At 49.1% G+C, this 27,670-nt stretch overlaps 1 protein-coding gene across 3 annotated transcripts in view; it reads right to left on the reverse strand.

The window, feature by feature from the left end:
- Positions 1-27,670, reverse strand: part of DAPK1 (death associated protein kinase 1) — a 210,174-nt gene that overhangs the window by 12,818 nt on the left and 169,686 nt on the right. For all 3 annotated transcript variants that reach the window (XM_079927571.1, XM_079927569.1, XM_079927570.1), the window contains 7 exons: positions 27,342-27,419; positions 13,654-13,876; positions 7,794-7,982; positions 5,533-5,730; positions 3,883-4,021; positions 2,633-2,753; positions 158-346 (listed from right to left, as the gene is read on the reverse strand). In XM_079927571.1, the coding sequence (XP_079783697.1) occupies positions 158-346; positions 2,633-2,753; positions 3,883-4,021; positions 5,533-5,730; positions 7,794-7,982; positions 13,654-13,876; positions 27,342-27,419 (1,137 nt within the window). The remainder of the gene's footprint in view (positions 1-157; positions 347-2,632; positions 2,754-3,882; positions 4,022-5,532; positions 5,731-7,793; positions 7,983-13,653; positions 13,877-27,341; positions 27,420-27,670) is intronic.

Here is a 27,670-nt window from a genome sequence, read left to right on the forward strand (position 1 = left end):
GGAGCCTTCCTGTGATAGTCGCACATCTGGAAACATCATGGGTAGTGGGCACTTGCCACTCGGCCTCCGCAGCTCAGCCCACTGCTCAGCCCACTCAGACACTGGAAATGCATCCCAGGGCCCCCTCCCAGACCCTTGCCAGGGCTGGAGCCCTCACCTCGCCGGCACTGTGGAGCTGCTGGGCGATGCGCCGGAGGTCCACCTCGCTGGCCAGGGGGTTCAGCTGGTCCTGCACGTCGTACACAAACTGCTGCAATGACATCAGCTGGTTGGGCCCGTTGAGCTTCCTCCAGGAGGGCAGGGTGGAGATGATTTTCTCACACAGGTGAGTCATTGGAGGGCAGACCTAGAACATGCAGTACAGGCAGGTCAACGCACAGCTGTGGGGACTCAGGAGGAGCCGGCACAAAACGATGCCAATCACATCTGCACTGTTGCATGTAATTCTTCGGATGCGCCAGTGATTTTTGGTTAAGTACTGGGGCAGTTTTGTTTTTTCAGTGTTGCCTTTAAGCAGAATCTATTTAACAAATATAAAATTTTATAGAGGCTTTCATTTCCACTGCTCGTCTTAAATAGATGGCAAGGATTCACAAAAAATGGCTTTGGCATTGTGGACTCAATTAACTAACGTTCATGAAGTCCTAATGTTTTCCTCCCTCCCTCTCTTGGAGTGAGGGTTTCAGCCAGGTGATGGCCGCTTTATGAACAAAGAGACAGGAAAAGAGAGTATCATTATCAACATTAGATGGCTTTTTATCAGTAAATTAGGTATTCATGGGGATTACTGTTGAAATATTTCAAATTTGATTAGTTCTTGGTAATTGGCTTGAAATGAGTTTTTAAGCTCTTAACTTGGTTAAATAAATCAGTCTATGTTACAGACTCATAATCAGCACACTTTCCTAGTTAAAAACGCCACGAGCCATACACTGCACTGCATCATTAATCAGGCAGTCCCTTCTCGAATCTCATCTTTTACACCCCCTAAATTCCACTCCCTATTCAACGAACAATATTCCCAGGGATAAAGGCAGTTTGTTTGGTGAGCTTCATCTGCCTGACCGCAGAAGTTGGGGGTGTGCGGGATGTGAAGCAGACATCATGCCACACCCCAGCTCAAGACTCTTCAGGGAGCACAGGCCCTCATCCCACCTGGTGAGCAGGCGCTGAGCCAGCCACAGACCACTGTTCCCGATCGCCACCCACTGGTTTCCGCGACCAGGTTCTCCAAAGCCCTCTAGGCTTTACCCTGCCCACTGACTCTGCCGTAGTGTACCCCCCTTTAGAGAGCGAGGGACAGGCTTCACGAGAGAGGAGAGGGTTCCTGAAAATTCCAAAAGCATGTCTAGAACTGGAGCCTGGTATTGTAAGCACAGCCCTTCTATCAGGCAAACGGTGAGTTATTACTAAAGATGGCACCTGCCATGCAGGGGAGCGAGAGCCATGTCCTCCTTGTTACACTCGAGCTTAGAAGCAGGAACAGTCCCTGGAGCATTTTGTTTTAGGAGTTTTCCATTGGGATATTTGCCCATTTCTTACCCATTTCAGACAGCTTTTTGAATATTATGGATAGCAACCTTTTATACGCCAGGTGCATTGAGAATAGTTTTTCCCCAATCTCTCTCACCTTTTAACTTTGTTTATGGAATTTATTGGCCAGAAAAATCTTCTATGTTGTCAAATGTATTTGACAAAATATTGGTGTATTTTCTTTGAAAACTTCTGAGGTTTTCTAACTTGGCTGAAAAGGTTTCTCAAAGCACTTCTAAGTTATTTTAAAAATAAATGATCTTGCATTTCCATCAAGATATTACTTTATTTTTTACATTTAAAAGCTTTAATCTGCCTACAGTCTATTTTTGCGCTATGTAGTAAGCAGGAGTTCAACCTCATTTCCTTCTAGGCAAACAGCCAGGTGTGCCAGATCATTTATTAAATAAACATTTTCTCCATTAACCTTAAATAACATCTATGTTGTCTATTAAATTTCTGCAGATGTTCTGATTTACTTCGACACTCACTAATCTATTCCAATTATTTATTGGTTTATTGATTACAGAGCCTTTATAACATGTTTCATTTATTCTTCTATTGAAATTTTAAGACAAAAACCCAATCTCCTCAACCCCATTCAGATGCTGACTGGAACTGTATGAAGTTTATATAACTTGGGAAAATGAAACACTTAGTAATAAAGTCTTGCCATCCAAGAACACCACCTTATTCCATTTGGACAGCTATTATGTTATGCTCTTCAGTGAATTTTGTTGGTGACTGTTTTCTTACTTTTCTGCATTTCCCAAATATTTCACAATAAGTCACTTTTGCATTGCTTTTGTAATTTCTAACAAACAATTTTACTTTTAAACAAACAACCCAAACGGTCAGAATTTCATATACTCTAACCTTGCCCATAACAACGCTTCATCTCATGGCCATCTCTCCTTGTTTCTCTACTCTTCCTTCCTTACCCCAGGGTAACAGGATAAAAACATGGCCACGCAGACACCGCGTACTGGGTCCCATGAAAATCAGACCAAACCCAGAGGGCCACACAAAGAGGCCCAACTCCTGGGTCACTGGATGGTCCAGGGGAAGGTTGGGTCCAGCCCTCCCCAGGTATACTCACCGAAACGATCTGGCTCCGTATTTCTTGCAGGTGATTTCGAAGTACCTTCATGTCCTTAGACCCAGAAGCCCCGGCATCCAGAACGAACAGCTTATTTGAAATGTGAAGATCGTTCCCAAACCTAAGGAAAGAGCAGTGACCTCCTCAGAGTGACGCAGTCTCACCGGGTGTTTCCACAGAGGGCCAGGCTCCTGCTGGCCCAAAAGGTTGGTGGGAGGCAAGGAAGTTCTGGTGGCCTTGTAGAGACACCCCACACCTGCTGTTGGCTGGACTCTGTAACGTCACCCTGGGGTGGAGGCCTGGGGACACCGCCTGCTCCGGGTGCAGACAGGTGCCCCAGCTTCCACAAAACGGGGGAAACAGCTTCCCCCGATGCAGGAAAGGGGAGGCCTAATGCACTCACTTTACACGGCAGAAGAAGAGATGCTTCTGCAGGTTGATGGAGTGAGAACAGAGGGATGAGTATGAAATAACACCTTAGATCTAAAATATTAGTAGAAGCCCTATTTCTCACATCAGGAAGATAACAGAGAAGGGTTGTCAGTTGATAAACCAAGAATTCACATTACCAGCATATTAAATAGAACTGCAGGTTCAAACTGTTTTGGGGATAGACACTAAGTAAAAATAGATACGTTTACATTGTGATTCTGTGCACATCCATATTTATAAGTGAAAAAGAAGTTCTCCAAAAATACTTGATACAAAATGCACTCTGATACTTTCCATCACGTCCTTCTCCCCTCCACTCCACTCCAGACCTCCTAAATGAATTTCATGATCTACTAGCAGGTTGCAAGTTACATTCTGAGAAATACTGATGGATGTTCTCACCAAAAAAAAAAAAAAAAAAAAAAAAGATAAATGGGTGAGGTGACGGATACGTTAATTAACGAGATGGAGAGAATCCTTTCACATTGTACACACACATCAAATCGCCGCTTCATACAATTTAAATATCTTACAATTTCACTTGTCAATTATTCCTCCCTAGAGCTGAAAAAAAATACATCCAACAACTAAAAGGAGTTACCTCTGGGCAGGGGTACTCGGGGGCGAGGACAGAAGTGAGAAGGCTGCTGGTTTTTATTATGTGCCCTTTACTTCTGTTCGATTTGTTATTATGTGTATTTGTGGCTTTGGTGAAAGAAATTCGACCAAGCCAAAGAGGCCTTTCAGTCCTTTAATTCCTTTCTCTGGGTCACATGACTTTGGCTGTATCACCCCTGAAGATGCAGCAGCCGACTTACCTGTTCCTGACCTCTTTCAGCAACGAGGTGTCTTTGTCATATCCGAACTCGCCTCCAGCTGGACGAGGAATGTTCATGATGTCGGCGTGCGTGGCCACCAGGACAACTCGGAGTGGGTTCTTCAGCTTGCCGCCAAAGGCTGAGGGCAGAGAGCAAGCCGTTTCACAGGTGGGTCCTCCAGCCTGCCCAGCTGAGGTTGCGTGCTCTGCCTGAGGCCTGGGCCGTCTCGCCAGGTGGACATGCAACTTTGCCCGCAGACCCGAGGGCCCCAGGCCTGCTGCTAGGAGTGACCTCTGGAAGGCCGAGGCCTGGCCCAGAATGGAATGAGCCTATTTCCTGGGCCTCCGGGAAGATTGCTCAGAAGTGGAGTAGAAGCGACCACAGGGCATAAGGCAGCTTCTCAGATCTTCCTCCAAATAGGCCTTGTTTGCATGGTGAGGAGATGACCAGGGGGACACCCTTTACGAGACGAGAGCAAGCCCGCTGAATGCAGCACCAGCACAGAAATGGCTCAGAAGGGAGACTCCTGCAGTTCACACAGGCAGAGAGCCTCTCACTTATGGGCATGTTTAAAACGAAAACATGAAAAAGAGTGAGAAAGAAAGAGGCAAGGGCTTCCCTGATGGCGCAGTGGTTGAGAGTCCGCCTGCCAATGCAGGGGACACGGGTTCGTGCCCCGGTCCGGGAAAATCCCACATGCCGCGGAGCGGCTGGGCCCGTGAGCCATGGCCACTGAGCCTGTGCGTCCGGAGCCTGTGCTCTGCAATGGGAGAGGCCACAACAGTGAGAGGCCTGCGTACCGCAAAAAAAAAAAAGGCAAAATTGGAGGTACCCTGAGGGGAATTAGCCCAATTTATTTTATTATTGTAAGTTTTTCAAAAACAAAATGACTGCTGAGTTTTACATTTCATCAGGGAAGGCTGCTTCTTTTTTTGTATGAAAAGATGAAAATAAGTCTGTCCATGCTGTCTTTTCCTTTAGGGATAAGGCTAAGATAATGCATTCAGTTAACACGGTTCCTTTTCTTTCTTTCTTTTTTTTTTTTTTTTTTTTTTTTGCGGTACACGGGCCTCTCACTGTTGTGGCCTCTCCCGCTGCGGAGCACAGGCTCCGGACGCGCAGGCTCAGCGGCCATGGCTCAAGGGCCCAGCCGCTCCGCGGCATGTAGGATCTTCCCGGACTGGGGCACGAACCCGTGTCCCCTGCATCGGCAGGCGGACTCTCAACCACTGCGCCACCAGGGAAGCCCCCTTTTCTTTCATTTTTGATGGAACTACAGAACGAAGGAGAGCTCATTCTATTAATTATGTACCCATTAGGTAAGGCACAGTAGCTGTCAAAGAGGTATTCCACTTTGCACCTAACAAAAATGACCACAGCCCTAAAATATAGAAAGAAAGCAAGAAATGGCTCTCAAGGAATTGCTCAGAATTGAGTCTTTGTGGCAGAAATATGCAATCATGAAACAACTGCTTGCAGAACAAAAAAAAACAGCTGAGCCCTAGGAAACTTCGAGAGTTGAAATCTCCTGATAGGAAGGAGGAACAAGGGTGCCCGCAGCTGTTGGCCACAAGCTGTTGGATCCGGGCGTGACCAGGGTGTGAGGTCAGCAGGAAGGGCACGCCCTCCCTGAGTGGCACCTCGGCTTACCTATGGGTTCTTCAACCGGGACAAGAGACTTCAGAAAACTGAGCCAGAAAACCACTTGATTCAGCTGGATCTCATAGGGTTCTTCTAGACTGAAAACGATGACATGGATGGACGTGGGATCATTTGCAGCAAAATAGTCATAACAGCAGAAGTATACAGGATTTCCAGAGAACTCCCACACACTGAAATCGCCAACACCTACAGAGAAAAAGAAAAAGATTATGATTGTGAAACACCACCACCAAATTTCAATCACAGTTTTTCTCAGCACTTTAGGGATGACGAGTAGGGACAGTGACATTCATCTATTTATTTATGCATCTACGTAAGTATAGATCTACATACGGAATATTTACATTTCCCTATTTCTTATGTCTATTTTTACATCCATGCCTTTTATAATATCTATATCCATAAACCTACTTATATCTGTATCTGCTTATCAATTTTCCTTAATGCCTTCATTATTGTATCTGTATCTCTCTCTCTAGCACATCTACTTATAATACCGCAGAGTGGTACACACAAACACACACACACACACACACACCCAACACCCCACACACGTGTGTGTATATGCACGCCTATAAGCATACATGGAAAGGTGTACGTGGACACATATATTATGTTTTTCACCCCCAAATATTGGTATATTCACTATGAAATGTAACCTTAATTTTGGTTAAATGGTCACTAAATTCACCTTCCACAGGTGAGTGAGAGACCTGTTTTGGTCGGTCAGAAGGGAGCAGGGTGCCGTGCACAGGTGTAAGGTGCAGTAATTGATGAGTGGCTTTGCACAGGAAGGATGTAAGAGGAGCTGTGAGAAAATTGGGTCCAAGAGGCCACTTCTGCTGGGGAGGTGGCCGAAGGGGCGGGGGGAGGAAGGCTGTGGGTGTGGGTAGGGGGGCAGCTACTCTCCCACACAGGAGCTCTGGGGACGGCTGCTTTTCCCGCAAGTCTCATGGGTGAGATTCTGACCTGGAGTTCCTAGGCACCCGGAACCTCCTGATGACTGTGCAGACACATGGACACAGTCACCTCTACGCTGCCACATCCCACCAGGTCAGTGACCACCCACCCACGGGCCTCCGGGAAGCCAGGCAGGACCACTTATGTTATAGGATTTCAGGCTCCCTTTCCCTAATTTTTCCCCTTGGTGCTTATCCTGTGCCAGAAATTCTGCAGTTGAGAGTCATTTTGGAAGATCCATAGGGCTTTTCTAGAGCACAGGCGCTCCTGGGGAGCATGGCCCTCTAAGTCCGGCAGCTAAGGCCTTAGTGTGAAGAGTTCTGGAACACAGAGATAGGCCCTTTGAGCTTGGGGAGCACTGCGAGGGACGTGGGACGGGGATAATGCCAGGGGAGGACGAAGGATGAGGGTAGGGGTGATGGGTGCTCTCCCTATGCTGCGGGGCCAGCTTTGCTCCCGGCAGCTCAGAGAACACTCAGCTTTTAAGAGAGCAGAATGCACACGGACTTTTATTCTATTTCCTTAGGGTCCCTGGCCCAGCAGCAGCATCACCAAGAAACTCCCCAGATGGGATGAATCAGACGCTCGAGGGCGGGCTGGCAGGTCTGTGTTTTCACATGCCCTCCAGGGGATTTGTGCGTATGCTGGAGTCTAAGAACCACTGCTTTAGGTAAACATCCTGAGTATTCTATTTTTCACTGGGTTTAGTATAATAAAAGGGCCTTCATGAAGATGCTCCCAATTTCCACTTTTTGAGAGCCTCTCCCTGCTAGACGTCATACTAGGACCTTCAATAAACACGAGCTCGTAAAATCCTCGCAGCCGTGGGAACTCGGCCTCAGAGAAACTGCTCTATCCCTGCTCCGGACCGTGTCTCGAAGAGGCTTGTGTTCCAGTGCCTTGGGCCCAGCTGGGGGCCCTGGGAGCTCCGGGGGAGCAGCCCTTGTGTTTCGAACTCGAGTATGTCAAAAAGCTAGTGGGACCGTATTTTATGAGATTTCCCATCCAAGTGGAAGTTCGGCAGTACTTTAAAAAATGTACTAATGTACTCAAGTCATTTATTAAGCACCTCTGTGTGCCCAGTGCTTTGCCAGGTGCTGGGGACACCAGGGGGTTTAGTTTTACTTTTTGGGGCTGTTAACCGGCCATGCTTCAGCCCTGGGTCACTCCCAACATCACTCTGCGCTGGCCCTTCTTCCAACCTTTGTGCGGCTGTGATGGATGCCCGCTGGGCCAGGCTCCCCGGGGGAAACTCGAGGTCCTTCCCATTTGGGGTGGGAGAGCCATACCGTTCAAATAGGCGTTCTGGATGTCGATGGCCTTTGTGGACTGGTCGTCGGCGGAGCAGTGCGGGTGGTGGGACGGGGCCCCGAACACCTCTAGCATCCCCTTGGTGAGGCCCGGCTCGAACATCATGCTGCGGCTCCTGACGTTCACATTCTCACAGCCCGGGTACAGGTTGTTGATGCTCACGGACACTGCAGGCCAGAGAGCAAGCACGTTAGACCTTGCCCCCTGCCCTCCTTCCCAGACTTTGCCCTCTGCCCTTGCCCCACCCCTGCTTCAGCCTGCTTTGTGCGTGTGCCTCTCGCGTATGCTGGGCAGCAATGTTTCCCAGGGACCCTGTGTTGATTGTTTGCTTCACCTCCCGCATCCTTTCCTGCGCTGCTCTGTGTCCTGAGAGGCTAACCCCATGGACTGCATCTCCTAGGCTTGCTTGCCATTTGCCTCCGGTGAGGGTCCACCAATGGGAAGCACTGTAGAGGCTGGGAGGAGAGAAAGGTCGAGGTATATATTTTCCCTCCTCACTGCCTGCTGCTTTTCTGATAGCAGTTGTGTCTCTGACCCGAGATGCCCTGGAGGCTTCTCCCCTGGAGCTCCAGCTTTCCCAGGATCCTGACTTCCTCCTCTTGCCTTTTCAGCCTCAGGGGTGGTAACTAATGGCTCCCCTCTGTTCCTAGCCTCCGGATGCTTCACCGTCTCTTGTGTGTTCTTGTGAATTGTGCCTGTGACTTTGAACTTTCATTAAATCTCCACCAGGACCCTGACTGATACAGATGAGATGAGTACCACTCTGGTACACGAGATTGTTAGGTTGAATGCAAAATGCATGGCATTAAGTAACGCTGAATCACACAGTGAGAAGGCCATTCCTTTATAAAATCCCCTTGAAGGTCTTTAAATTGCTCTAGTAGCAAGTCTCAATGCGTGACATTAAGTTTTTAGCATGTCTTCAATCCTTGCTAATCTTCCCTTTTAATAAGAGGGAGTGTAAAAAACTATACCCCAATTAAAAAAAAAAAGAAAAAATGGAAGCATGTTCTTCCTCTTTCTAGAAAAAAAAAAGAGGGAGTGGGCAACAGTATATAGCTAGATTTTAATCACATTGCTGTTCATTGCATTTATTTTTATTTATGGGTAGTAGTGATATGGGTTTTCCATTTATGGTAAGGACATTAGCGATTTCACTTTCAAACCTATGTCTTTTAGTAAATAAAAAGAATCAGTTTTTAAAATTTTACATAAATAATAATGGTAGAACTTTGTGGGGCAGGGGAATCAGCTGAATAACACATTTGGGTCCCCTGGGCCAGGAGCGGTGCCCTGTGTGCCCTTGGTCCTGACCTCCTTCCGGCTTTTGCCCGTCTCTCGCAACAGACCCCCGACAGCACAGTGAAGGCAGACCTGGCCTCTCCGCTTCAGGGCTAGAACTTGGGTGGGCACAGGGGGAGGCTCCGTGAGTGCATCAGGGAGGGGCTCAGTGAACCGAATCGCACCATATAGTTCGTACCTTTGGTTCAGAGTTAATAGTGACAGTCACTGCAAGAGACTAAAGAAATGACCATTTCACCTGAGCCACCTGACTTTTAAACTTGGTGATCCAAACACAAAGGTAACCCTTGTTCAAAGACCAAAGACTTCAGACTGAGGACAGGACAATGGGAATATCCAAGGGGTTGGCAGGGAGGAGGAGAAAACTGGAGCTCCCCACTGCCCCGGGTTATAAAAGTAGAAAACTTGGCAAACAGAAGTGCAAATTAGAAAACAAAATGACTCAACTCTCTAGGCCAATGTGATGGACATTTTAGTGTATTTCTTTAGAGATTTTTAGTCCAAGTCTGAGAAAAGCCATGCGACTTCACAAGAATGGGTTTGTCCATTTCCCTGTGCGTGGAAACCTGGGGACGACCCCTGTTGGGAATAAGCTTTGTCTTAGTGGCACTGTGGGCTGGGGCTTGCTGAGGGAGACCAGAATGGATTCGGTAAATGACAGGCGCTCCGGCACCTCACGGACAGTTTTTGTTGGGAGGATGAAAGGTTAGGACAGAGTTTGTATACGGTATTATTAAAATAACAATTTCACAGGGAAACATTAAAATCATAGGAGGAAAACTTTTTTGCTAACCACTGACCCCTAGTGGTAAAAAGTGGCAGGCCCCGAGGGAGAAGCCGCTTTTGCACCCAGGTCAGAAGAGACTTCCTGCAAACGCTCCTCTCTGGTGAGCAGGCAACAGCCTCCTGCAGTGATCTTCCTGGCTGCACGCTCCTCCGCTGGCACCGGGGGTTTCCTTCCTACCGCAGAACCACAGTGCAGCAGCTGTGGCCACAAAGGCAGTGTGTGCGTGGTAGCCACGTGCCGTGAGCGGCTGCCCCCAGGTCCCCACACCACCCCATCCTGTCTCCTGGCTGGTGGCTCAGCCTTTAGCCTCCAGTGCAACGCAAAGCCAAGTTTCTAAAGGCAAACGACCTTCCTGCTGCCTGAGTGATGGAAATGTGCCCACGTGGGCACCTCTCCCAGGGAAAGGAAGAAGGCCTGACCATTCTAGCAGAGGTCAGGGGCGTCCAGAGCTCTTGCCTAGGACACAGCAGAGCATGGTCCCCAGGCACTAGCAATGCCACTGTGAAGGGACAATGCTGCTGTTTCTGGAGACGGACTTCCTTCCCTGGAGGCCACACTCCGGAGTAGGCTTTCCTCAAGTGCCTAACAGAAACGCTGCTCCGTCCATTCTCCGACGGCACACGAGGCCCCTAGGACCTGCCAGATGCCTCTGGCTGGGTCTCCCGCAGGTGGCCCTCCTGCCGCTTCCTATTTGCGCTACGCTGCTTTTCCCAGGACTCCCTTCTGCTGTTTTGTTAGGGCCAGGCCCAGTCGAGGACTGGCGGGGTCCAGGCCCTGCAGGCGGCTGCGCTCCCTCAGCCCAGGGTGTGCTCGCCCCCCGCTGGGCAGGGCAGGGCAGGAGGAGGGCCTGCTCCGGAGCCTCCTGCAGACACAGCCTCCTGGCTCTTCCCAGCGTCAGGCAGGACTAGAATTAACTGAGGACGAATCTTGTCACCTGCAGGGGTTGTCTGGATAGAAACTTCACCCACCCCCTTGGAGCAGACCGGCCACCTGGGCATGAAGCAGCGCGGGCCTCTTCCGTCCTTGCCCAGGCCCTGCGGGAGGCTGCCTGGCTCTGGCCAGACAGCTCTGGGATGAACTAGGTGTGACCTTAGTCCAGGGGTCACACACTCCAATGCACTCCTGAAATGTCATTTCTGCCACAGGGCAAACCTTCGGACACGGGCGTGGAGGGGTCTGCTCCTGAGCTCTCCCACCTGGAGTTAGGGCGCTGTGTGAGACAGGGTGAAAGGCAGAGCCAGGGCCCCTCTACATGGGGTAGCCGCTCCTCTCCACTAACCGGCTCCAGGTGGAAATGTGAATCCAGTGTGGCCAGAGCTACCAACTTGTTACAAGAAACCAAATAGCCAACTTTTTAGGTGAGACCTCTTGATTTTATTTATTTATTTATTTTTGGCTGCATTGGGTCTTCGTTGCTGCACGCGGGCTTCTCATTGCAGTGGCTTCTCTTGTTGAGGAACACGGGCTCTAGGCTCGAGGGCTCCGCAGTTGTGGCTCACGGGGTCTAGAGCGCAGGCTGAGTAGTTGTGGCATAAGGGCTTAGTTGCTCCGCGGCATGTGGGATCTTCCCGGACCAGGGCTCGAACCCGTGTCCCCTGCATTGGCAGGCGGGTTCTTAACCACTGTGCCATCAGGGAAGTCCAGACATCTTGACTTTTAAACGTTGGAAGCTAATTCAATGTTTCTCCTTCCCCTCACACTACACAACGCTGCAGCTCACCAGGCTGCTGACCTCTGACCTTATTTCCCAGCGCCTCGAGTTACTTTTCTCTCTGCTGAGTGTAGTGGGGGAGGTTCTCCTGGTCCAGAGCACCTGTTGTCCTCGAGAGAATCTTGTGTCAGGCAGCCCCATGACCCAAGTCTCTCTAAGCCCTGGCTGAAGGACACAGTGAGATTTGCTGATAATGCAGCCATCCTGAGCTGCATTTTATCAAGAATCTACTTCTGGATTCTTCCAGATGTGGGAAATTGACCAGAAGGAAGATGAATGGAGACATTACTTCTGAGGGGTGAGGGTTGAGCCGTTCTCCCTCCGGGGGAACCCAGATGTCACTTGATATGTGGCTGCTTCAGGTTAGCCCATGGGCTCCCGAGGTATAAATTCATATCCAATACGACTTATAAAAATTCCAGGTCACAGATCTGGATAGCTCTCATCTCTTTGTCTTTCTCTGTCTCTGCTCTTTGTCTCTGTCTCTCTGGCCCCCTGCCGCCCCCCCGCCCCCCCAGAGTCAGACTGGAGTGACCTTAACCCACAGCAGGAGAGAGCTGGTTCCCTCTAGGGGTGACACGAGGAACTGCTAGAGAAGCTCACTTTGAACCTTGAAGCAATACTGGTCTGGCCCACACATGAGAGGCTCAACTTAATCATGAAACCTGGAAAACTATCGACTTCTGGGAAGGGGTAGACCTATCTTACATACTGAAATTGAGCAAAATTACAGTGGAAAATGGAAAACATGAGCACATATACGCCCCAAGGCAGACGGAGTTATAAGTATCATGAATAAGCCCTGGCTCAGCAGCCAGACACTTCCTGAATCACCAGCTGTGTGACTCCGGGCAGTCTACTTGACCCCTCAAGGCTTCAGCAGAAGGGTGGTAAAAATGCCAATAAGTCTGTCACGTGGATTAAATGAGGGTCACACGTACCACATTCTGCCCAGCTCCTGGCACGTCGTTAGTACTCAGTACGCATTAGCAACACGTGTTAGCAATACTGTAATCATTCTAATTGTATATCCATTTTGGTTACACTTCTCCCCCTAGTTTCAATTCTATTGCTGTGTTCGGAGGGGAGAAGTGGAAAGGGGCGTGCAGATCTCGGTCAGCTGTCCCTCACTCCAGCTAATGCTGCCCAGACATCCTTCCTCACGGAGACAGAAATGACATAGAAACACAAACTTTAAAACATTTGTTTTCATCCTAGGGAACAGATATGGCACCTTCGTAATACGTACAGAAAGTGAGTCTGGGGCACAGAGTTTCAACACTGACATTGTTTAGGAAATTCTCTGAAGGTCTCTATTCTTACCTTTGAAAACCTTAATTTCCTCACTCTAAAAGGGTGGGTTTACGAAAAATGACACCCCAGAATGCACCACTTCCTCTTGCTCACTGCAGGTGTTTCTCCCTGGGGAGGGACAGGCCACCCTGGAGTTCCGGGTGTGAACCCGTTGATAATCGCATCTGTGGGAGGTGGAGGCAGACGGCAAAATCGTCTTCCCGACTAGGGTCCAGGTGAACAGACGGGCTGACCGAAAAGCCATAAAGGAGCCTTTCAAAGCCACCACCCCACTTCCAGATACACGAGGACGGGCTTCCCCGTGCACCCAGCTTTGTGGCTCTGTGCTCTCGCATTCCTGGATGTGCCCGCAGCATTCCAAGAAGAAAGCATAAGGGGTGAGGACCCGTCCTGCGGGCTGATATTCCATCCGTGCAACCTTGAACCTATGTCAGTCCAAACAGGCTCTTTGTGTCTTCAAGGGCAGAGTCCCCGAGCAGAACACGACTGTGCCATTTTGCACGTTCGTGATTGCGGACCGTGATTTCAGTGAGGCCCTTTCCTCGCTAGCACCGGGGCAGGGTGCGCTCACTGGCCAAGAGCCAGGAGGACCACACCTGGAAGCCACCAAGGCGGCGGGAACCGGTCAGCCTCAGGCCAAGTGCTCCAAACAAAGCCACACCTCCTCCCAGACCTTGACCTTGGAAGTACCCAGTGGAGAGACAGGGGCTGGTGGGGTGCCTACCTGCCGGCTTGGAGGCCAGGGGTGAGGGTGGGAACCGGGTGGAGTTGGTGGAGGACAGCCGGGGCCGGCGTCTTCGGAAGAAGCTCCTCAGCAGCCCACACTTGAGAGATTCCACCAGGGTGGTCTTCCCAGACCCCGAGTGGCCGAATAGCTTCAGCTTGATTCTCGACTGCAGGTTCTGTGTGGGTCTCAGTTGCTGGATGAAGAGTCCTCGGTGCGTGTCCTGAATATAGATGAGAGAGGGACTGTTAGTCACAGGAGAAGTGCAGCCCCGGAGCAAAAGGCACACGCTGATTCCCACGGTTCAGGACCGCTGCTGCATCCTTCCGGTCTGCGAGTTTTCTTTGCCTTTTTAAAAAAACTGAGGTTATAAGTGACCTATAACGTTCTATTAGTTTCAGGTGTACAATGTAAATGATTTGATGTCTGTATATATTGTGAAATTTATCACCACAGTAAGTCTAGTTACCATCCATCACCACACATAGCAACAATTTTTTTCCTTGTGATGAGAATTTTAAAGATCTATTCTCATCAACTTTCAGATGTGCGGTACAGTCACCATGCTGTACGTTACATCCCCAAGACTTATTTAACTTATAACTGGAAGTTTGTACCCCAACCTGCAATTTCTACCCAGGTGGCAGATATAGTCTGTTCTATTCCCACTGCATTAAAAAAATTTAACTGTAAAATAAACATACAATTCACCATTTTAAAATGAACCATTCAGAGGCTTTTGGTGCGTGTACAATGTTGCACAACCATCACTGCTATCTGGTCCCAGAGTGTTTTCATCCCCCCACAAGGAAACTCTGTGCCCACGAGCAGCCACTTCCCAGGCCCCTCTCTGCCCGGCTGTTGGCAACCACCGATGTGCTCTGTCTCAGTGGATTTGCCTTCCTCCATTGCATTTTGATACACAATGAATTGGACGGAGCAACTCCTGCCAAGTGGTCCATTTAAAAGTGAAACGGGGTCAGCCCCGTTAGACAGGTCAGGTCACCTCCTCCTTCTGTGTGGAGGGGTCTTGTTCCTTTACCACGCTCTGAAGGTACGAGATGATGAGAAGAAGGGCATCACGTGGTACAAAGCTAAATGCTGGGGAGGGGCCTGGGGGCCATGACAACCTTTCCGCTTTCTTCTTTCTCAGCCCTACAGGGGAGAAGCAGGAGTCTCCGCAGCCCTGGATAATTCACACATTCATCATCAAACATTTATGGAGGACCTCCCGTGTGCTGGAACGGGAAGGTCTACACCCGCCCCAGATCCACAGTTTTGGGGGGACACAGACATGCGAACAGTGTGACATCAAATATAACATGGGTGCTTTTGAAGGGATGGTGCTGCTGAGGTGCTCTGTGCCCCCAGAGAACCCACCTCAAGGGCTACGTGGGGGGGGGGGCATTGATCACGCCACCCTGGCTCCATCCCAGACTCACACACCCGGCCCGCTTCCCAGCTCCTAACCCAGTAATAACAGCCTGTCAGAGCTGTGGCTTGCAGCCTGAAGTCGAGCCCTTCTCCCCTACCCACGATGATCCCCTTTGTTTTAGCTTGTTAACTTCCACGCATGCCAGGAGACCTATCTTGCTGTGGTCTCTCCAGGAGGTTTCCTCACAGGCAGGCTCAAGCGCACGTGTGGCTCTCCATCGTCACCCCACTAGACTGTAGGGTAATCATGTGACACTCTTCTCCTTTAGACTCAAGGGCCAGACCTTGAGGGGAGAGACGGCATCCCCAGCACCTGGCACAGGTAGGATGCCCGATAAAGAGGTGTTGTGTCAATGATGTACTCAGGGGGTGACCCACGCAAGAGCGTTTCGGAGGCAAGTGTCTGCCTTTCCCTTTCAGTGTGACCTCAGACCTGGCCGGACCACTGCTTCCAGACCCAAATCCTGGGAGGCGCTGATTTACTGCTGATCTCTTCCAGCTGAGCCACCGTTACTTTTTTCCACCAACGACCAAGGACGGGAGCGTGCTCAATAACAAACACGGCTCTCCTGAGTTCCTACCCCCATTTTCTCTTGGTAAACTCTGACCCCTCTTTCTCAGCAGGGGCAACACTGTCCCCTAGCTGGCATTTTGGAAATGGACGGTAGCAGCTTTAGTTCTCAGTGTTGGGGGATACTGCTGGCGGTGGGTAGGTGGGTGCTAGGGGTGCTGACGTGTACATACAATGTCCTGAGCGGTAAGCATTCTCTTGAGTCGGCCTGACTTCTGAGTGTCTGCTGAGCATTTATATAAGAGAAAAACCTTGTTTATGATCATCTGAGCTTAGGACTTAATTGCTTTTACATATGACTCAGAGGGTTTTAGGAGGGCTTGGATTAATACATAGTGACTTTCCCAAGAACGCAACTATTTTATACGCTGGTGGAATTACATATACATGGGTTTTTTCCCTAATCTTTCAGGAGCTGTGATCCCCACTTCTGAAACGTCAGCCTGTTGCTGCTGTATTTGAGTTGCCATCCCTCCCACATCCGTGGCGTCTGTAGGTGTTACATTCAGTGATTCTGCAGATGGGTCCAAGTATCTGCCAATTTCACAATGTCTCCTCTTTGCCTGTGCTCCACATTTACATACACATTCTATTATACTATATATATTCCTTCGATGTCTTTGTTATATTATAGTTAGGGCACTCTATTGATCTTTTATTTTATTTGTATTTTTAAAATATTTATTTATTTGGCTGTGCCAGGTCTTAGTTGTGGCATGTGGGATCTTCAGTTGCGGCACACGGGCTCTTAGTTGTGGCACGCGGGATCTAGTTCCCCGACCAGGGGTCGAGCCTGGGCCCCGTGCATCGGGAGCACGTGAGTCTTAACCACTGGACCACCAGGGAAGTCCCTCTATTGATCTTTTAAAATTACCTGTGTAGGTACATTGTTACCTTTGAATTTTATTTTGGGAGAGTAAAGGGGCAACACAATATGTACATTATAAAGTATTGGGTCGGCTAGGGTTGGAAACCATGGTTGGGACAGTGATCTGGTTTCTTTTTCTAACATCAAGCACTGCATTGGGTGGAAGAAGCTGGGGTATCTTGCCAGCAATTTCCCTGAATTATTACCCAAGTCAGCACAGAAGCTGAAAAGTTCTATCCTGAGACAGTGACTCACTGGGGTGTTGCTGAGCAGGCATGAAGAAATCGGGTGCTGGCATTCTCCCCCATGCCATCTACTGCTGCCGATGAGTCCATGACCCCCTGAAAGAAATCTACCATTTCTCGTTCTAATTTAATCTCCGAAACCAGCCCATTATCTTCCCTCTAAGTCAGGGCCCGCTACACCTCCACCCACCTCACGCTGAGTGTCTGAACTGGAAGCATCCCCTTCTGCTAGGAGTACCTCACCGAATAAATTAAAAACTTCTCCACCTATTTCATGACCCACAGCCACCTAATACTCCCAGCCCCTTTGTGTGAAGCCAGTATCTGTTTCTCCCGACACAGTGCAAAGGCACTGCTTCAGTCCCGTCATTAGGTCTGGACGCACTGCGCAGTGAATCGCTCGCTGCTCTCTTCTGTTTCGTGCCTTCCTAGTCCTGGCACTGTGAGTTTGGCCAACATGTCTGTCCTGTGTGAAGGAGTGAGGGCACTTCTGCCCTTTCTGCACGAGTCCCCGCAGGCCCTTCCTCTCTGAGCAGACATGCACCGAGGGACCCGATGGACACAGGTGCTACCCTGCGTGCTTCCAGCAGCAGCTCTGAACCAAGATGGGCTTGCCCTACGCAGCTGACAGACGGTATGTCTCCACTTTGCTCAGGGTCGCCTGAGCCTGAGAGCCCCGCTCACTCCTCCCCACTCCACGCAGGGCAGTGGCGGGCCGGCAGTGGCTGGTAATCTGTTTGTCTGCTTCCCGGGTCAGCCCCAGAAATAGGGGCAAAGAGGGACGAGAAGCCAGCGACAGTGGGCTGTGACCTTGGTCCGGTTAGTCCAGGTTAAACAAGAATCCTGCAGGGTCACGTTTACAGAAAATCCCCCACCCCTGATATCTGAGCAAATTCTTCATGCCCAACCTTGATACCTGATCACCCTGGCGCGCCTTCAGCAAGAATCCTGATGACTATTATAACCTTTAAAACTTCCTATTTTCCCGCTGCCTCAACATCCCTGCAAACAGGCTGTGAGTGCCGGCCTAGGTGCACCCGTCTGCAAGGTGGCCTCAGCCACAAGTTCCCCTTCCTACCCTCCCAAGGGTGACCCCGTGACATTCAAACGCACCAGTGACACTGCCCCCCGCTCCCCCTGCCTTTCCTCATGTACCCACCTTGATCCCTAGCAAAGGCACTTGCCACGGGGGCTTGCAGCTTGCCCCTGGCTTGAGTCTGAGCTCTGTGGCAACGCTCTAACCCCTGTCTCTCTGGGACCTATGATATAAAAAGCTATGTTTTGCCCTGAGCCTCCCCTCTGTCTCCTCTTGTGGCCACAACCGGCTGACCATCTCATAAGAGAATCTAAAGCACTCAATCCAGCAAGAAGCCTCCCAGCCTTTGGGTTTCCTCTTAGCAATTTTCCACCCACTGACCTCCCCCCACCCTTGCTCCTTGGCTATAAATCCCCACTTGTCTTTGCTGAAGTTGGGGTTGAGCCAGTCTCTTTCCCCTGCTACACGCCCACTGCAGTACCCCTGGAAGGGTCATGAATTATTCTTTCACGAACGGAGGAGTTGTGACAGATGCATTTCCTGTCTGCAGGAGTCACTTCCACATTTGTATCTTCCAGCTTATGCTGTCTTTTCACTCACATCCCTTATTAAACCTCAAAGAAACCTTTGTGGTTAATGTGGTCGTTCTCTGTTTCAGATGTGGAAACCAAGGCTCAGAGGGGCCAAGACACTTGCCCAAGGCAAAGACAGAACTCACCACCAGGTCTCTTTTCTACCACTGCTGTCAGTGAAAGGGAGGTGGTGGGTTTCTCAGAAGGGGACTGGGGAGCAGGGAGCGGGAAACAAGGATTTGCAGATCGAGAGCAGAATCTCAAAGTGGGGATGTCTTGAGTTACAAGCACTGTGAATATCCAAGGAGGGCCATTTCCAGTTTGTCCCACTCAGAAGACACTTCCCAGTTAGTGCAGGGTCCCGATTTAAAGTAAGATTTATCAGTCATTGCTACGATAAAGGCAAGTAGAATGAGAAGGGGCCCCCCTGCTCTGGATTTGCATGGACAAAGGGCACATTTCGGCACCTCATTTTTCCTAAGCAAATGAGTTGGATTGCTGGCCCGTGTTAACAGGCTCCACATCCTCGGGGAGCCTCAGGGAGGCTTCAAGTTTCTTTTTTTTTTTTATGAAATTGCAGATTGAGCCTTCATCTGGAGCGGCTGTGCTCATCTCAGAACCCATCACTAGCTCACATGTTGTTTCCCCAATAATAACTGTCCTCAGGAAATCTTTTGTCCAAGAAAATACCGCTTCACTGGACTGACAGCTCGGCTTTTACAATGTCCTCAATTCCAGACGATCATACGAACACACGTGCATTCTCACCTTTCAAGTGGAGGTGAATGGCGGGCAGATGAGAAAAATAATTCGCAGGCCAAAGAAAGGGGTACAGGGGGTGCAAGCCATCCCACGTTCCTGCCCTCTGCCCAGGGCCTTTGCACATCTCCTGGCCCTTCCTTTCCCCTTCCACCAGGACCTGCTGGCCTGGGCTGGGATGGACTCATTCACCCTTCACCTTGCCCTTGGGAAGATGAGCCAGGAAACTTCTCTCCATCAAGACTGACAGAATCCACCATTACCTTGAAAGGCAAGGAAAAGCAAGATATACTCGAGATTTCCTGTCTAAGGAAATTTAACCTCGTCCTCGGGGATGACCCCTCTTCGTGCTCACTAAGAACTTTGGAGAATCTGAACACAACTGAATTTGATATAGCAACCTGAGACAGAAGTTTCTGAAATCTCTTCCCTCCTGGTGGGTGATGCGTTTCCACTTTTCACCACTAGATGTCGCAGCAGGGACGCATCCAGACCGGGGTCCCCGGGAAGGCAGCTTGCATCAGCCTGAGCGTGTGCTCTCCGAGGCAGACTATGGTTTTGATGCGGACAGGGGCAGAGGAAGGTACGGAGTGTGCTCTTGGCTAGCTCTAGAAGGTGGTAGGATATCGATTTCTTTGGAGGGGGAGCACTGAAGTCCATCCGTGGTCTATATTTAACAGAAGCTCTAAGACCCTCCCTGTGCCTGGGCTGGTCAGGTCCTCACTGGCTGGGCCGGGGAAGCATGAGCAGGGACACTGCCCGAGGGAGTGGAGGGTTCTTTGTTACCCAAGTCTTGGCTCATGCGTTGAAATATTCTCATGTCCTGTCCCCCTCTCCCCCAAAGGCTGGCGGATGTGGCTGGGACGTGGTGGGGCCTCTTGCAAGCGGGCTGGGAAGCTGGGGGGAAGCAGCAGTGAACCCCGAGGAATCAGAATCCTAAACCAGAACCTGGGCTTCCAGGTGCTCACAAAGGTGCGTCTGTCAGAGTGGGAGGCTAGAGCACATGTTTCCCTGTTAGCTTTAACTATATACTTTAAATATTTACACAGGAAAGTGAGCTCCCTTTTGTATTCTTGCCCAAAGCTCACAGAGTAACTGAGCCTGGACAGCTCTGGTCCAAGCAGCTGTCCTATCTCACCTGGCTGCCAAGACCACCTTCTATCTGGTCTCCTGGTCTGAGCAGAGGGAAATTCCTAACCCACTTACTTAACGCACTTGGACCAATACCCAATCACCTTACCAAGATCTGTAAAGTTGGGCCTATATTTCAGATCAGATCTCCTCGGGCATCATTTTCTGCCCCAAAGACCGCACTCAGACTCTGCTGCTAACCCCATCAGCCCCTCCTTTTTGATCTATTTCCTAGAACGCACCTGACTCTTTACCGCCTCAAGCCCTTTTCACTCATTCCTTCTGCCTTCTCCCAGCCCTTCCTCCGGTCGGCTCCTCTTTCTTGCCTTTGGGTGTTGGTTTAAATGTCACCATCAGAGAGGCATCCCCACACCCGTAAGTGGAAAGCAGCCACCACCTGCCATCCCCTTACTTTCTCTCATTTCAGCCCATTTGAATCCCCTACACTTACACCAGGGGGCAGCAAACCTTTCTGTAAAGCACCAGGTGGTCTCTGTTGTGACTGCCACGTGCGTGTCTAGAAACCAGCCAGAGACAGGAGTAAATGGAGGGGTGTAGCTGTGCTCCCATAAAACTATATTTACAAAAACAGGCGATGGGCTGGTTTTGGCTCTATGACCATTGTTTGCCACCCCCTGACCTATCTGGCATTTTCTTATTTGTTTATTGGCTGGTCTTGCCTCTTTTGTTCGCTGTGGTCTCTTTGGGGCCTAGAGCAGTTCTTGGCCTATAGTAGATACTGTGACTATCTTTTAAACGAGTATTATTTGGAAACTGCATTGCTTTTTGAAGGCCTGGTTAATTTGGGTTTCTAGTTTCCTTTCTTCCAGCACCTTTTGCCCCCTGGCAATTTAGCTTTCACTTTCTCATCTGCAAAGGTAACTAAACGTCAGCAGATTGACAGGGAGGACCATCTCCAATCTGGGAAAGCCAGATAAGAGCATGGAGAGATGACATGGCTTTCCACACGTGGCAGGATGCAATTAGACCCAGCAGGATGGGAGCAGCAACTCTTAATTATGCAAATGCAGTTTACTTGTGGTGAATTTTAAATTCTGGGCAAACTCCCAACTTTGTCCTATTTTTCAAAATATTCCTGGGCATGTTTCTTCACTGTCTAGTCTCAGGCTTAGGAAAAGCAACTACTTTTAATATCAGTTTACAGAAAAGCTGATTAGAAGGACAATCAAACAAAATAAAAATAAGCCAACTCCCCAAACCCCCTTGAAAGTAGTATTTTAAAATCAGAATGGACCTTGCAGTGATAGTAAAAATGGATGCCAATGCAAAATCTAAGTGCAAGCCCTCCCTGCCTGTCACAACACGCACCCCTCCTTTCTCTAGGAGAAGGAGAAGTGGTTTGGCTAAGTAACAACACAGTTCTTGGGCAGGTTTGGAGGGCCGGAGGGCGCTTTGTTTAGTAGTGGGGGTGAGCACCGGGGACAGTAGAGGGTGCAGCTCCTCTTTGTAAGAAGATGGTGCCTACAATGCAAGGTGGAATTGTGGGAGCCTCCAGAGACCCCGTAGCAATGGTGTGCTGGAAAACCAGCTCATTGCAGGGGGCTTGGGGCGGGGGTGGGAAAGGCCTGATCTGTAGTGTTTGCTGATTCCCGTGGTGGAAATACCACCACCACGGCTGATTTCAAGCCCCGAATGTGGAAGGCACTGGACACGCAATTGGGGAGAGATGTGTATGGGGGGCTCTCCCAGACAGTACCTGGGGCCCCAACATGCCACTACCCCCAAATCGTCTCCTGCTGAACTGGATCAGAGAGGAAGATGGACTGTGTTCTTCCTACCCTCACAAGCCCCAGCTCGGCCGCCCTCTCCCCGCACCTGCCCAGATGTGCTGGCTGCAAGGGTCTCACTTCCCCGAAGTCAGCCCCCTGCTCAAAGGATCAAAATCTTCTCTCAGTTTCCTCTGGCCCACCCTCTGCTGTCCCAAGCTGGTCAACACGATGACTTTTTTTTTCTTTTTTTCCAAATTTCTGATTTCCGTGATTGGAAAGAGTCATGCATTCACTAGGGAAGAACAGACTAGAGAGGAAGATGAAGAATAGACTTTTAAACACATCAAGTTTGTGAATCATCAGATGGAGATCAGAAGATCTATGGACATGGGCTTCCCTGGTGGTGCAGTGGTTAAGAACCCACCTACCAATGCAGGGGACACGGGTTCGAGCCCTGGTCCGGGAAGATCCCACATGCGGCAGAGCAACTAAGCCCATGTGCCACAAGTACTAAGACTGTCCTCTAGGGCCCACGAGCCACAACTACTGAGCCCGCGTGCCACAACTACTGAAGCCTGCACACCTAGAGCCCGTGCTCCGCAACAAGAGAAGCCACAGGAATGAGAAGCCCGTGCACTGCAACAAAGAGTAGTCCCTGCTCACCGCAACTAGAGAAAGCCTGCGTGCAGCAACGAAGACCCAATACAGCCACAAATAAATAAATTAAAAAAAAAAAAAAAAGATCTATGGACACGCAGGTGTGGGCTTCTAGAAGGAGATGAGGGATGGAGGGAGGGTTGGAAAGTCCTCAGTACGTGTCAACAGTTGAAGTCAAAGGCAAAGATGACACTACCCACTGGGAGGGGGTTAAGAGTGAACAGATGAAACCCTGGGAACGTACCAACACCTAGATCAGGCAGAAGAACAAGATGACTTTGGTTCTATTTCCAGAAGGGAAAGCTCCATGGCTTACCCCTAACAAATGTTTAAAAATACGTCCCTAGACTTGCCAACTGATTAAAGGTGAAAACACAGGGAACATTTCTGTTGCTAATTTGGCCCTTAGAAACCAAATGGCATAGCAAGGCAATTTAAGGCCAACCTCCCTGCTGTCCCAGATGCAGACTTCTCCCCATGACTGTGCTTAGGATCCACGTGGGGTGGGTAGGACTGAGGGTGGCAACACCCTAAGGGGTGTTAGGAAAGGTGCAGAGGCAGGTTTTTTGGTTTCCACAATGAATGGGGGAGGGAATACCTTAGACATTAGACGCTTGGGGGTCCTCGCATCCTCCAAGGACAGGAAGTTCCACCCACCCCAAATGCTGCTGCTGTTAACACTCTGGTGAGAAACAGTGGCAAATACGGGGGAGACAATGACATTGAAAGGAAATGGTGATAAGATGCCCCTAAGTATAAATTACCCTCTTCCCGTTCCCCTCACCCATTGTACCGGGTTGTGGACAGTCTCTTCCTGCAGATGGTCCAGGTTATGATTGCACATCAATGTACTTTCTTGGCTTTCTCTGCAGGTAGAGCCTGCTCCTTGAGGCAACCGCCCACAAGTCCTCTGCGATGCGTTCTCCAGGGATGCCCTGGGATATCGCGATCATTTTCAAGAATCAGGTTCCAGTGCTGGGTGTCCCCAAATCCCAAGCAGTTATTTATTTGGGGATTTATTTAAAAAAAAAAAAAAGATAGAGGGCGGTTAGAAATGCTTGGCAGCCGACTCCTCCCTTTCTGGAGACTCAGAAAGCTGAGGTCTAGAGCCGTTTGAGGGAGTGACAAAGGCAAGCGAAAACGCACGTCTCGCTGAACACAGAGCTGGGGAAAACTCTGCTGAAGGCAATGGGGCTCTGGGTGACCCCGCAGAAGGCGACCCATGCCTGCCACAGAGCACGTGAGCTCACTGGGGGAAAGGACCGTCCCTGGCTGGTGAGGATTCAGCACCGAAGAAGCCCTGAGCCCCTGATCGAGCCCTGAAAGCAGATACTTCTGTTTTGGTCTGGACCTCTGCTCTGCACTAATTAGTATGTTGCTTAACCTTGTGGAGTCCAGGTTTCCTGCAGGAACATCCCCATCGCAGGGGTGTAAAATTACTGTGCTACCACACATACCGAGGAGTAAATGGTGGCTGTTACTAAAAGTGACTCTCAAGTGTACCCTGCCACATTTGCCATTGCTGACGCCCCAACATCTGCTCCTGGGGGGGTGGGTCACAAGAGGAGCCTCAACATCTGCTCCTGGGGGGGCGGGTCACAAGAGGAGCCTCCACGGAAACCTCCATGTTTCCCCGGGACTCAGAGAGTGGTCCACAGGATGCAAGCAAGGGTGCCGACTGTGGCAAACACATGGTGCTTACTGTGTGCAGGCAATGCTCTAAGGACATCATTTACATCACCCATCCGACCCTCATCACCATCCCGTGAACAGCACTACATTCAGCCCATTTAACAGACAGGGAAAGTGAGGCCCAGGGCTGTTAAACTGGTGGCTAGTTCATCCAGCTAGGTGGCAGCGTGGGGACTCCTGAGTCTGTGCTCTCTCAGCCTTTACCCCATATTTTGCCTCTCAAAGCAAAGATGAGAGGTGAACTTTTAGGTAGGTTGTGGGCTCTAACAGGGATGACGTACTCTATTCACAGGCATTGAAATGACTTTCTTTGTCTCCTTACAAAAACCACAGGATAATGGTAAAATACTAAAGGTTGTCATATTTCCTCTTAAAAAAAATCTAGACACCAAAAAACAAAGTGCAAATTAATGGAAGAAAGAAAAAAAGGGAAAGCCAAACTGGGACCAGGCAAGAACCCACGCCACCCGGAATTCAAAATTCTGGTCTGGAAACAGCCACCCTTCCCTGAGATGCATGGAGCGGCACCTCCTCTATACGTTCCTAATTATAAAAGCAGTCGAAACATATTACACCCATCCAATCCACCCAACCTCAGCTACCGTGTTAGGTACTCTCCTTCCTGTCTTTTTTTCTGGGCATTTATCCGTTGTTTCCAATCTGCCATAATAGATATCTGGGTTTGCACCCAGCGTAGCAATCTGTTTTTAAAGAAAAGGAAGGATCTTCCTAAGGGGTAGACGGGCAGTAAAACACAGCACAGTCCAAGGAGAAGCCTCGTCCCTCGGCCAAGGGTGACCCTCAGACCACTGGAGATCGTGGTTTGCAGTTGATTTTTGCTTAAAGATGAATAGACTGCACCTTCCCCTGGGGTCACTGCCGTATAACAAGCATTTCTGAGGTGGTGAACAGCACTCCAGGAAAGTATGCGGCAATGGGATTGTCCAGAGTGCTACACTTGTGAGGGGGCTCCCCGCGTGCCAGCTGAGCCCACAAAACACCCACAAGGACAATGCTGGGGCTCCGATCAGGACGATGGTGCCGGGAGTGGCAGGTGGGCTAAAATCCCCGTCTCTGGAATTTGGGAAACCTGAGAATACCTGACTCAGCATGTGTATAGACCTGCTAAGGTGTTAAGCCTGATAAAGTGTTGCTTTCTACCAGTGGTCCATACTAGAGGCTAAATAATTAACTGTAAAAACGTGTGCGCATCCAGCCTGTGGACCAGATTTCGTTTCAGTTTCTTTCCTCTATGGATGAATACTATAATGGGGAATCAGTTTAAAACAGCTCTTATATTGTGACACTTTGTCTATGAACGTAAGACTCCACACACACTCCAATGTGGGGCTCCCTGCTATAAAATCCAGCAAAAGTCAGAGGTTGCAAACCGGTGGCCTGAGGTTGTGTTTCATTTGGCTGAAAATAGCTTCAAATAAAGTGAATTTTAAGATTAGGAGATTTTATGTGAAAGTTCATTATTGATTTGCTGACAGACTCATAGGCTCCCCTGCACCCCCCTTGTTTTGCCTGTAAACAAAAAGTTTTCCCTTGTTTTTCTAGTTCAAATTCTCCTTCACAATGAGACAGTCTGTGGTGGTACAGAGTAGGAGAATTCGAAGCCCAGAGTTAATTTAAGTCTTTCCTGTAAGAACGTGTGAATAAGGAGGGATCTCTCTGTAGAACCTCTAGATCAAAGGGGAGACTGAACCCCTGCAGTGGCCTGGGGGATCTCAGTGTTTATCAGTTCACAGGATCCAAAGCACAAAGGTGTGAAAATGAATTATCTTCCCCAGGTCGACTCCGAGCACTGGGGAAGAAATCATTCCAACCTACGGATGTGTCCCTTCTCACTCCCCCCCTCAACCAGGACCAGGAGACCAGGGGACCACTATGAAAATTCAAACTTTCAGTAGCTGTGAAAGTTACTGTGATTATAAGACATTATAATCCCTCCCCCAGGCACTTTTCAATTTATATGGCAGGATCTTTGTAGGATACCCAAGCTTATTCTGGACAATACCTTTCCAATGAGCACTTAACTGAGCAATTTTTTTTATTCCTATAAAGTTTGTCTTTTGAAAAATTATTACATGATTATTATAGGAAATTTGGAAAAAATACAGTAATGTTTAAAGAAGAGTGTTAATTAAAAAAGCAAAATCCAAAGACACCACTGTTACTCTTTTCTTTCCATGCATTTTAAAAAGACATAGCTGAGATTACAATGTGCACATAATATATCTTCTGCTTTGAAGCCCAGGAACATCCTAAGCAATAAACTCCTGTTACTAAAACCTCTTCAAAAACATTTTAACGGCCCCAAACCACTCTCTTTTATAGCTGTCTGTCAATTTACTAGACTTCATTGTTGGTCATTCAATGTTTCCAATTTTTATTACTGTATTATAAATAATACTGCAGTGGACATCTTTGTGCATAGAACTTTTTTTCTCTGCGTTTCTTCCATTTCTTCAGGAGAGAGTCACAGACATAGAATCCCTAGCTTAAAGGGTTTGACTATTTTGAAGTCTCTCAGTACATACTGCTATGATGTGGGCTGGAAAGGTACACCTGCATTTACTTATTTTTGTCATGTTTCCTCAAACCTTAGAGCAACAAGGTTTGATAAACTGGAGCACAAGTGATATCTTGGAGCTCGAAACATTAAGAAAGAAAGAAGCAGAGTCAGCTTTCTCATTTCCCCTCTACTTCACGGTGGGGAGGGGACAGGTATTACAAAGCGGGTAGGAGGGAAACCAGGCACAGCGACTGCAAAGAGGCCAATGATTTCCAAGTCTCGATACAGAAGAAGAAATCAGAGAGGTAGCCAATGTGTTCATGCAAATCGATATGCAAACCACAGCACAGGACCAGTGCCTTTTGGTACCACTTGTGTGTCCAAAGCCTCTTTTGTTCATCCTCATAGTTTACAAGGGAAAAAACAGAATCTTCCACATAAAAACAGAGCACTTCAGACCACAATTTCTCACCTTTCGGAGTCTTGTGAGGAGACCTGCTACCTGTTCATGCTGTTCCGATTTAGCAAGATCTTCTGCTGTCTTTCCATCCTGTTGGAGAAAAACGATTAGTATTTTCCTTCACGACAGAGAGCTGTGTGTTCCATACACCAGTACTGCCATCTGAGGCAGAAACAGGCATCAGAAGCAAATAAGGTGAACAAAAGACCATGTCCTGGATTATTTCCCTGTCTGTGGAATCCTTATTTCACTTGAATGTCCAAAAAAGGAAGATAAGAGGTAGAAAAAAACGTGCATCGGTGCTTTGAGGTCCAATGGCGAGATGTCTCAGGCCCACAGGC

Source organism: Stenella coeruleoalba, assembly GCF_951394435.1.
Source record: "Stenella coeruleoalba genome assembly, chromosome: 7".
NCBI classification, from domain to species: Eukaryota; Metazoa; Chordata; class Mammalia; order Artiodactyla; family Delphinidae; genus Stenella; species Stenella coeruleoalba.